Below are 12,096 nucleotides of genomic sequence, written 5' to 3'. Positions count from 1 at the left end.
TCTCTCCTACTGGTTGTTACCCCTGTTGGCATGGCTCCATGTGAACCACACATTCCGCTACAAACAATTAGGGTTTCCAGTGTTTTTTGAGACACAGTAAGAATAAGAATGCTTCGTTAAGGTGGTAAGAGCCATAGCTTCCACACTGTTATTTACTTGCCTGAACATATCCTGGTCCCCCTTCTTGGCATTATCTGTGAAGCTTGCCTTGATTTTCTGGTTTCTTGCCTCATGTGGAGATACAAGGACAGAAATTCCAGCACAGATCATAGAAAACAAAATCTGATGTGAACAGGATAATATATTATTTCCTTGTATTCTGTGATGATGTATAAAAGTTTGAGATCCTATTTTTTGTTATTCCTTGATGCTGTCAGATCTCCCAGCTGATTCATCCAAAATGGTAAAACATTTTATCCTTTCTATATGCCTGAAACTTATGCTAAAACAAAGCACTAAATTCTTGGAATTGTTTATGGGTTTTATTTTGGTTTTTTTAAAGGCTCTCAAGCAGCTTTTTAAAACATCCTATGTACTTGGGTTATGCACTAGCTTACCTGTATTCTCAGAGTTAAATTTGTGTATAAAGAGGTTTTGGACAGTTTAAAGGAGATGTAAAGGATATTGAGAATATGAATAAAGGCTAGATATTCATTGTTATTCTCCTGGACTTTTCTGCTGTCATTGAACATTGTTGTCTGTAAGATAAATTCTCCAAGAGCAATTGCAGAGAGCAATGTATCCACTGAGAAGTGATTTAAAATTGCTCTTCAGCTGCTAGATACCTTGTTTGTAGAGTCCCACAGAAATAAATTCCCATGCTGGCCCTCCTCAACAGTTATGTGCAGTTAGAAGATGACTTCTCTGTCACCATGGCTCCTTCCTAAGCCAAGGCACTCGATAAACACGCAGGAAATAACAGGTTTCGTGGCCTTATGGCCCAGAATGCTTGTTTTGGTTTGTGTGTGTGTGTTGTGTGTTTGCTTCTGGGTGGCTTTTTTTTAGGCTTTTCACTAACCCAGTGATGTACTTATTCAAAGGGAAAGAGCTATTATGGATTCAAAACGTAATAAAACTTAGAATCTTTTGCCCTCTCAAAGCAAGACACTTCACAGAGAACAGTTCTCTTTCCACAGAGAAAATAGAAAACAGACAATACATGACAGATTATTCCTATTCCTTGTGTACTGTGATGATAAACATTGTACATGCTGAAAAATTTGTATTACACTAGAATAAAATGTGGAAGTAAAGATTGTCCAATATGTTTCTTTATTCCCAGAATTAGAAGTCCCTTTGTTTCTTTTGTACTTTTTAATGTGCTTTTATCTGAAGACAAATCTATAGAGGCTTCTAAATCAGTTGCAGACATTCTGAGAGAGTCCAAATACTATTTGAAGATTGCCATGGAATATGAATGGTCACGTTCCTACAAACCACAACTCTTCTAAAAGGAAACCAGAATATTCTGCAAACTTATTTTAGGAAAGGTGGTCATGTATTTATGATTTAAAGTAATTTTTATTTATAGTTTTTGTGCAAAAAGTTGTCTATAGGGAATGAAGATGCTATTCTAAAGCTCTGTGTAATTTTTCAACTTGTCTTTAATTTATCCTGTAGTTTCAACATAGAATATATGACTGAGGATGTTGCTGGTTTTGAAGCCAGAGTAGTTGAAAATCACTAATAAAGTTAACCCAACACAATGCTACTGCCAGCAAAGGGAATCTTGCCTACTCACTTTGTTCCACTTTCAGAGGAGGCTTCTAATAGTTTTCCTACCAAATGAAGGGAGCTCCCAGTGACAATGACATGGATGTATAGGCTAGACATCTCTGCCGTTGAAACCTGACCCACAGGTGAGCTAGCTGGGCTGTGACTTCTTGTCTTCATGAGGGTTGAGGATGCATTTGTCCAGATTAGAGTTTGTAAAACTGGTTCCAGGCCTCTAGTATGGCCTGGTTTGCACATATTTGAAACAGTGGAGTTGGTTTGATGACAGGTTTTTCCTACTCCCTTTTGATGCACTTCTGAAACTAGTTAGTTTTTAGCATTTGAATGTTTATACTTCAACTAGAATTAAAAACAAGACATGAGAAATTTTGTGAGGCCTGAATTAGTGCTTATCAATTGCTGATGGAAAGATTCCTTTTGATTTTAAGATACATCAGTGCTATGTATCTTGAAAGATAAACCATTAATTACTTTGAAACCTAGAGTTACTGAATGTATGGAAAACATTTTTGTGTTTCTTTTTAAAGCCAGCAAACACTGCTACCACTTCTCTGAAAATCACCTGCAGAATTTAGTAAATAAAATGGTTTTTACTGTCTCTCTATGTGGTTTTGTTTGTTTGGTTGGTTGTTTGTTTGGTTGTTTTAAATGGTGGTCCTCGAAGTCAGCATCCAAACAAGGTTGTTTAGAGTTTGCCTCTTGTTCTAATAATGCTTGTCTCTGTTGGTATTTTTTTTAAATCTTGTTCTGAATTTCTTCTGAAAATAGTAACTCTGCTTTTATTTTTTAAGGTCTGGTTCTCTAAGGCGGGGAGCTGACCCTGAGCTGTGTAGAGAGCTCCAGACTTGCACTGAGGCATTCTGCGCTCCTCAAGTCTGAAGTCTTTGAGCCTTCCATGAAAAGCTTAAAATGTTAGCAGGTGCTGAAACCCAGACTGAGTCAGGGTTCATTTTATTTGTGCTGTGTAACAGCAGCAAAATGGTTGCTGGAACATAGATGCAACAGAGGGGAGGCAGAATGTGAGATTAATTACTTCATCTTATTACCAAGGCCTTTGCCTTTGATTTTGCAGAAAGGTATGTCTGTCTGTACCCCCTGCAGTTGTGTGGTGTATGAAATGGTGAGCCTTTGTTTGGAAGCTTTAACTAAACAGGCTCAGAAACCAAAATGTGCTTCCCTGCAAATATTGGGTAGCTGGTTGGGATCTTTATATTCCATACAAGTAGCAAAATATCCCTTTACAACTCTGATTGCACATTGCCCTTCAACAGTAATTTCGCTGAGTTTATTTTTCTTTTAGAGAAGGGGAAAAAATGGAAGTTTGTAACAGGAAATACAGGTATTACTAAATGAAAATATGTTTGGCACCTTCCACAGCTTAGTGGAAATGCTATTTCTGTTGGAAAGCAAGGGCAGTACATTTTGTATGCCTTATGCTTTTATTAGAATTCATTTTTTTATTTTGTTACAAAGATTTTCCCTATGTACAGTAATTTTGATGACACTTGCATAGTAATGATGGTAACAGTGTAATAGATGATTCACAGTTGTAGTGGTGAATATGCTATAGTAGTGGTGTTATGATGCTATACTAATAAGTTGGGTAGGGAAAAGTATTTAGGATACTTTTTTAATGTATTTTTGTTAAAAATAAGGAAATTTATATCATTTAAATAAGACAGTATTATATTCTTACACCTTAAGGGATGCACAAGAGAGATTCTCAGCAATAATGTGCAAGAGCCTGAAGAAGATCAGACACAGAAAAGCTAAATTAACATAATTGTAAAGGAAAAGTACTGTGTCTTTGCTTTTGTGGCTCTTATACCCCATAGTGCTGGTGTTTTACAGTCCTTCCATTGTCCATTACTGCAAACACGTCCAGATGAATTCAGCGTTTAATGTTAAAAATCTTATAACATGCCAGTTTGATTTGTAGCCCTTCATATCATGGAATGCTAATTAAAATCATATTTTTGCATATGTCATGCCTTTCATGTACATATGCAAATGGAGTCTATTGCCTTTCAGCTATTAGTAATTAACTTTATGAAGGACAGCTGTAATACATAATTAACAAAAATGTTTGCAAGCCCTTTTCACACTGAAAGTTGCAGCAGTAAAATTTTTGCTTATCGAGAGAACCATTTGAGTTTAAAGCTTCAGTCTGATATCTAAATTGTTTGAAGCAGTCACATGACATAATTAAATTGATGTTATGGTCTTATCAGCAGAAGAATAGTGCTTGATAGGCTTCTATCTGTTTCATTACGTATGCCACCAAAATTAAAGTAAATTATCTGTGTTTGGTTTGGTAGAAACATGATGCCAGGTAGTATGTATTTTGTTGCTGCTGTTGGTGATTTGAAGAATGTCTTGCCAGTTTGAACAATATTCCTGCTGATAGTGTATTTATGAACATGTGCTTCACGTTTTTCATCCTTTTTTTTCCACAAGGCTATAAAATAACTAAGGCTATTAATTTGTTTCTGTGTGTATCTCTTTAAATAATTAATACAGTGAAGTTTGACCAGGCATAAGCAGTGATTAAAGCATCTTATCTTGCTGTTTTTTCATGTTTCTCATAAAAAAAAACAATGGAACTACCTGTATGAAGAAAGGTTGCAGGATGGGCCCATAAGGCTTAAATAAATTCAAAGGTATAACAAAAACTGTATTACTTTATAACATCAGACAATGTTTGTAAGGTAAAATAGCCTATATATAAAGGGAAGCAGAAACAGGTTTTCCTTTTTTTGACCAATGATGTATGGTTGGGACTTGTAAGAGAAAAGCCCAGGGACTGCAAAATGAGGGAAACCTGTTGTTACAGAATGGACTCCCCAGTCTAAGTCACATCCTAGCAGAGGAGGGATTTTTTAACGTCTGCCTTTAATGAAATATGTTCAGGTGCATGCTCAAAACAGAAAAAAAAAGTTTAATAAAATGATCTTTCTCATTTGGTCTTTGACAGGGTGGCATTTGTGATGAAGAAGCATTTGAATACTCATTTGCTGGGCAAACATGGAGTTGGCACCCCCAAAGAAAGGTAAACTGCTTTAAAATTCTTTTTAATTGTATCTTATACAGTAGGTGGAGATCTTTTCTAGAATATTTATCTTGCCCACAATGAAGCCATCTGGATTTTTGCCTCAACTCCAAGAGAGATCCAACATCTTTAGCTGTTCTGATGTTGTGGTGCTTATGACATGTCTGTAGAAAGAAATTCCATGTAAAAGGTGTAGGATTTGCACCTTTTGGGGCTTTTTTTTTGACAGGTAATATTATTTTCTTTAAACTTTCACAGTTGTAAATGTGCCTCTCAGTACAAAATCAAATGTTTGGGGTTTTTTGGTTTTCTTTTCCGTTTTTGTTCTGTTCTTGCTGGCCTTGATGCTCATAGATTTATAAAATTACTTTCTAAGATGTCAAAGCTGCAGAGAAGTCAAAAAGAAAGTTTCCTCAAGTGTTCTAGGGCAGGAAGGGAGATTTGGTGTTTTCGCTATTTTTAAAATGAATGAATTAATTTTTTTAGTCTGTAAACAGCTACTTATTCTCCAGCTTTGTTTGTAAGCAGGTTATTTTTTTACATGGTTTAAAATATAACTGTGTTTTACAAACTCAATGGCTCTGTGTTTGCAGATAAACAGATTTTGCTTCAGATTTATTTGGCACATTGTGGCTTAGCTATTGCTATTTCATTGAATCTTTGGGCCAACTAGAAAATTGATGTGTTTTGGATAGCCAAAAGATCTCATATTCTCTTTCAGCCTCGGTAGATGGAGGTGTTCATTGCTGGATACTTGATACTCTTTCAAGTATTACTGCCTTGTAACTCATTCTTTGGGGGTAGGCTTTCATAAATAAAGAGTATTTTCTGGTTTTGATATGAAAAAAGAGGAAAATAAATGATTGGAGCTGTAGTAGAGCACAGCAAAGCTCTTTCTGAGCCATGTTCATTTCTTATTAAAGACAATGGAAATTGTGGTCAATTAGACCCATTCCTCACAAGTTTGTCATGCTTAAATCATGGAGGGGCCTAAGAGTATGGTTTTAAATTAACACCCCATATATGTCTTAGCTTTACTAAGCACTGATTTAGGTAGTGCTTTTATTTTTAAGGAGATTTCCTCTACAAAGGGCTTAACCAGAATTTCCCTAACATGTGATTATTCAAGAGTTTTGAGATATTCTGTTTAATCTAAAATACAAAGTGATGCATTGAAAAAACAATTACAGATTCATCAAAGCAGATATCATAATAAAGTTTATTTTGGTTATTTCTTGTCAAAGCACAACAATTAGAAGAAGTGTTTTGCTCTGGAGGCTTATTTTATAACTGGAAGCATTCAATACCAATATATTCTTTTACAAGGGGATACTTACTGTATACACATCACAAATACAACATGGAGATAACTTGCATCACCCTAGTGAATATGTGCACAATAAAGGATACATACAATAGATTTCCAAATATAGTATCTTAGCCTGAGAGGCGTATTTTTAGTGATGATCATCCTGAAATGAATTCCTAAACAATCAGGATGCTATAAACTAACTCAGTTGTTGCTGACTTTTCTTTGAGTGTTTTGTTCTGAAGGCCTCTCAGCTGTGGCTGTTTTCCCCATTTCTTCCCGTATTCCTTCAAGGCTTTCTGGCTGGCTGGCCAGCATGGCACGAGGAGGAGGCGGAGGAAGAGGAGGAGGAGGAGGAGGGTGGCAGGTTTACAGGCTCTGGCTGCCCAAGGAGCAGAGGAGCTCTGCTGAGGCCTGCAGCCTCCCTGCCCTGCCTGCTGGCATGGCTGGGGAGGCTTTGCCTCCAGTATAGGCAGCTGGAATTGGAGTGACTTCCCGCCCTCTTCTTATGCAATTTCTTCATCCATCTTCGGAGTATTTCTTTTCCACAATACCTTTTCAGGTGGCACTTCAGCTTAATGTAGAGCAGCATCAAACAGTAGTGGCAGAGCTACAACAACAATATAAATTCCTAGTAGCAGTCCCTCACTGGGGATGGGGGATGTTTAAGCCACGTGAACTACTGCAGTAAATACCAAACCACTGTTGCTTTCCTTTCCACCTTTCCTCTCCTATTATGAGAAAGTTTGATGCATTTTAATGGCTTTAGGAACCAAAGAAATCCTTCTTTTGCATGTTAAACCATCACTTTGGGCATAAACATATTATAAATTAAGTTATGTAGTTTTCTTACCTATGTAAAACATTAATGCCTTGATTATAATTTTGCCAGCTTGCTATTTTTTAATTTCTCTAGGACAATATAATCAGTTTATTCTTTATGTTTTGAATTTGATTCTGCCCTCTGATACATTGCATATTATGGCAAATACTAATAGAAGCTAGCTAAATAGGCTGTGACAATTAAATTAATAATGCATTTTATTTGCAAGTGTTTAGTCTTCATGGTTTGACTGATATATGCAAAGATGGTAATTTATTAAAAGTAAATTCATGTAATTGTACTACAGAATTTGATGGACCAAAAAAAGTTGTCAGCATGACTATCATCAAAAACAGAAAATTGAAAAGAAGTTCAAAAGGGTGCTTAAAAAATGGTTATAACCCATACACCCCAAGAAATTGAGACCCTTTATACAAACTTCTTAGAATGGAATTGCTGGTGGTAAGCATAGAGATAGTTCTGAAAGGGAGAGAAAAAATACATTTCCAATTTAGTAAGGAGTACTTGTGCACCTTGCTCTCTGTAGCTTTCTATCACTATTGAGTTTTTTTGTGCACAAAAGGGTGGAGTTATGGAGGCTGTGGAGGCGTTTGCATGGGTGGATACAGAAAACGAGTGTAACTCATAGTGAAATTGCTACTAAAACCTCTTTTGTTTGGGTTATTTTCTTTTTTTAAAAGAAAGAACTGATTTAAGGGGAAAACACTGTGCAGTTGAAAATCACCTAAGTTTTTAAAAAATAAACTTGTTGTAAAATGTCTGCACATTTCAGACACAAAACCCCTTACTGCCTAGTCCGTTATGATCATTACCGTTTAATAGCTAACTCAAAAGTGGAATGTTTTAACAGAAAGAATTCCTCTAAGGTATATTTTCCTATTATTGGAACTGTGATACTGATTTATTGTCAACTTGAATGTGTCTCAAAACTGGCATGTTATCTGCTAAGTCCAAGGCCAGTACATATTTGGTACTTGAGTGTCAGTAATCTTCATGGGACCTATAACTATATCTTATTGGCAGGATAAATCTTTGGCTACACCTTTATTGTGTCTAGTAGACATTGTGGTTGAGGACAAGGTGAGTGCATGGGTAATGTTAATGGTGCCAAGTTCTAATTTCTGTTACTGTACCTGTAAATTGTGTCAGAACACAGAACAAAGAGATGTTTCACCATTAAGATATACACATACACACACATAAAAATATGAGCAAGAAAATAAAAATAAATTCACTAAAAATAAATTCACTATAAATAAATTCACTAAAAATAAATTCATTCACCTGTGAGAATAAATTCTCCCACTGTTAAGTACAACTCTGGATTTAGAATTTTTTTATATGAAAAATACACATAAATACTCTTCAAAGATTTTTAGAGACACCATTAGTACTGTAAAATATACATTTTTTAGTTTATGATACTTTCTTAACTAGAGTTCTATCAGCTAAAACTATTAAAAAATTCTTTTACCTAAGAAAAAGACATAGAAAAGCCTTTAGAGTTACTTAATTACCTCATCTTCCTTATGAATTTTAAATTATGAGTTGCCTCTGAAATGACTTTACATATGAGTAATCCCATTGAATAAAATAGAATCATTCATATATGAATGAATAAAGTTACTGGTAGCACAAACAGTCACTGAATTGCAGTATCTATTATAAAACAATTCCTGTAAAGGTCATTAAAGTATATATTCGATTTTGGAAGGTTCTGGTATTTTTCATGTGCTTTAAGAATGGGATCATTGTTACAGTGCTAGTAACATCATGTGAAGATCATATGATCTTGAAATGATCTTGATTGATTGAAAAAACTGTGCAGTGATTTCAGCTTGAGAGCAAGAGCTATAGCTCTTACCTACTACTGTGTAATAGCAACCTAAATAAGTTTGAGTTGCTTTGTCAAATAATGTTGGAATATAACATACTTCTAAAATTTGTGTATTTTTACACTTAGAAGTAAAAAGAGGAAATTCCTAGGTGCCAGTTGTTCCATGTGCTTGCATAAGCCCATCTTAATTTTTGAATATTAAATTCTACTAATATATAAATATTATGAAATAGACAAGACTGTAGGTATGTCAGTGGAAGGGATTGTTGAGGTCTGAAAGAAAAGTAGCCAGGAAAAATGAACTCAGGGTTGATGTTCTGTATATTATTTAGAAAACTGTCTTGTAATCAGCTGCTGTGTCCTGATATTTCCATTTTGAATGTAAAACTAGAAGTGTATCAAGTCCATTAGTACAACCCTCTTTTATTTAACTGAACTGTTAATTCTTCTTTTGAAGCATTTTTCTTTCTTTGAGTAGAGAAATTTGTGGTAGTAACTATTTGATATGCCTGTTTTGGGCAATGCTACCCCCGCAAAGTAAAAAGATCCAGTTTGATGTTACAGCAAATTTTGGGCAAACAAGTGGCAAAAGTCACAAAGTGATGTGCCATACATCCATGTGAAAGGAAGTAGTTCCAGTCATACATTCCAGCTTTCTGCTTCCACTGCATAAGTCAGCCGGGCAGGCCAGGAGGATAAGGGTTCGTGTGTAATCATTTTGTGATAACCTGCTCGTGTTCCAAAGGAATGAGTTCTGTATGTGGCTGTCTCACAGAAGGGTTTCCAGTTAGAGGCACTGGCAGTACATATGGATCCACTGGACAAGAGGCTGCCTGTAGGAGGTGGTGTGCTGAGCCTTGGCTTCTGGCTTTGTCATCACCTTTTACTGCTTCTTGCAAATGAGTTTTCAATTGAAACCCAACATTACTAAGGTTAACTGGATACGAATGAAAAGCTTCATTTAATTGATTATTTCCTCCATTTTACTTTAAAGGGTCTTGGACAGTTACATAATCATACTTTGGAAAAGTGCTAAGGAAAGAAATGTAGCTTTTTCTTGAAATATTTACTGTTTGGAAGTTTGTGATGAGATGTGTGTGTGTAAAGGACTCAGCTTCAGCAGTGTTTGAGAGCTGAAGTTTTGCCTGAGATGCATGCTCAGCTTTCCATGTTTTGGAGGCTTATCTGACCTTTGCAAGCAGTATTTCTGTGTGGCGTTCAGCTCTTGTCTGGTGCTATGCTATGTCAGAGTGTGGAACAGGTTCCATAGGTACAGGCTCCATAATCACTTGCTGCTTCAGTGTTTTTCTCTGTCTGTGGCTGACCAAGGAACATAAGGAAGCCACGTGTGATTCCTCAGGTACTGGAAGTAGAAGATGTGCTGAAAATTCACAGCTTTCCTCATGGCTTGTTGTCTGTACACACATGCATTTGCTTTGCTACAAAGAAATGAAGACTAGGCAGACATTTCTACTTTGGAACACTGCTATCACAAAGACAAGTGATGACTTCAGCATCTTTTGAGAAAGAAAAATAACAATGAAGGACTGTAAAAGATGTAGTTATTTTGCTACTACTCATTATTTGTTCTTCTTATCAAATCCTGGCCATATTAGAGTTTAGGTCAGAAGGAAGGGCAATCTGAAGTAAGTTTATTTTAATTGCTAGGTATGTGAGATGTTTTGGAAATTTCTGTTGTCAGCAAAAGTCTTCCTGTTGTTAAGGTTTAGCTGCTATGGTTAGAAAATAGAGGGAGTACCCAATGGGATTCATGCTGCTCACAGTGAGCACCTTTGGCTAATTTTAAGCATCATAACAAGATATAAATGATGATCTCATATTCATAAACAATCAAGTACTGTCTAGAGCATAGGTTATTAGTTCCATTAGCAAGAATATGCTAACATGGTTGGTGAATCTGTCGAAGATGGTGTGGGTAGCTGCTGAAAGCACCAGCCTTATTTCACAATGGTTTGTTTCCAAGGAAAACGCAGTTCCTTGTTGCATGCCATCAGCCAAAAAGTTGTAAGCTGCAAACTGATCCCTCCTCTGATGCAGTCAGCTGAAAGCAAATTGTTTCAGTTGCATGTGCCAGCTTGCTGCTTCCACTGTGTAAGGCAACTGTGTAGGTCAAGAGGGCAAGGATTAGGATGGCAATATATCTCTAGATCCCTTTTGACCTGCGTGGGACTGGTAGCAAGGGACCTCTCCAGACAATTCTGCAATCTTTTTACACTTTGAGGGTTGTACGTTGTGACATTTACAGATGTGAAATGTTCCATGTCTTGGGTGATACCATGACTTTTAACTTTGATCAGTCTATATAATGCAACACAAATATTTATTGAAAATACTGTAAAGGAAATGGAAACATAATCTCTTGACCATGCTGCAATGAGATATTTTCCATACATTCTGAAGACTCAAGAGGAGTATTTTGTAAACTTTGGAAGTGAAAACAGAAGTTCTGTGGCAAATGCTGTACATGACTGATGGTAGAAGCTTACTTTCTACTTTTTAGCCACACACTTAATAATTCTTGCATCAAGTTATGATGCTGTCAGGACTACTTTTCTGCAGCCAAAGCAGCTGCATAATTATTAAGTACGAATGTTTGTTTATCCTGGTTTACTTAAGTTTCAGCACCTCAAGGTGGAAAGAAATGCTGGAGAAACATGTTCTGGAGTGAACAGTACCATGAATGAATTCTCAAATCACCTCCTCAGTGCTATAATGTTTAAAAAAAGAATTGACTGAGACTTGACTGCAGGTCTTGTTATACTGTAAAGACAATCTTCTGCAATATGAGCCTGCAAGGTGTGCTCTGTACTGATCTCTGGTGGATAGAGTCATAGGACAGCCCAGCTTAGAAGGGAAGTCCAAAAATCCAACATTTGTAGGGAAGGGGTACCTAGAGGAGATCATCTAGCACTCTGTCCAATCACATATTGAAAATTTGCAGTCATGAGAGCTCTCTGAGAGCCACATCTCTGAGGAAGTTGCTCCAGTGAATGCTTGTTCTTGTGATAATTTTTTTGTTAAGATGAAACTTTTCCCAGTGTAACTTGTACTTTTTGTCCCTTGTGTTCTCTGTGTGCTTCCTTGTGAAGAGAGAGCCTCTTTCTTCTTTGCAGCAGCTGTTTAAGTTCTGGAATACCATAATGAGGTCCCTCTCTTCTCCAAGATTGTTGAAAGAACACTGGCTGTTCTAGCTTGGATTTTTGTTTTGTACAGAAAATTTTGCTGCTTTCTATTGACAGTATTTTTTTAAGAAAAGAGTAACAGTAACATAGTGCATCTTAAAATACCTTTTGATCCTGGAA

General features: G+C 36.4%; 1 protein-coding gene across 1 annotated transcript in view; it reads left to right on the top strand.

Annotated features, from left to right (window-relative positions):
• The window catches only part of ZNF407 (zinc finger protein 407), a 343,275-nt gene that overhangs the window by 133,612 nt on the left and 197,567 nt on the right, over positions 1-12,096 (top strand). Inside the window, 1 exon segment of the mRNA XM_038126471.1 lies at positions 4,709-4,783. Within this exon segment, the coding sequence (XP_037982399.1) occupies positions 4,709-4,783 (75 nt within the window).

The sequence above is a fragment of the Motacilla alba genome, chromosome 2 (genome assembly GCF_015832195.1).
Source record: "Motacilla alba alba isolate MOTALB_02 chromosome 2, Motacilla_alba_V1.0_pri, whole genome shotgun sequence".
Taxonomy (NCBI): domain Eukaryota; kingdom Metazoa; phylum Chordata; class Aves; order Passeriformes; family Motacillidae; genus Motacilla; species Motacilla alba.
The sequence above is the reverse complement of the archived record's forward strand: the minus strand, read 5'-3'. Positions and strand labels throughout refer to the sequence as shown.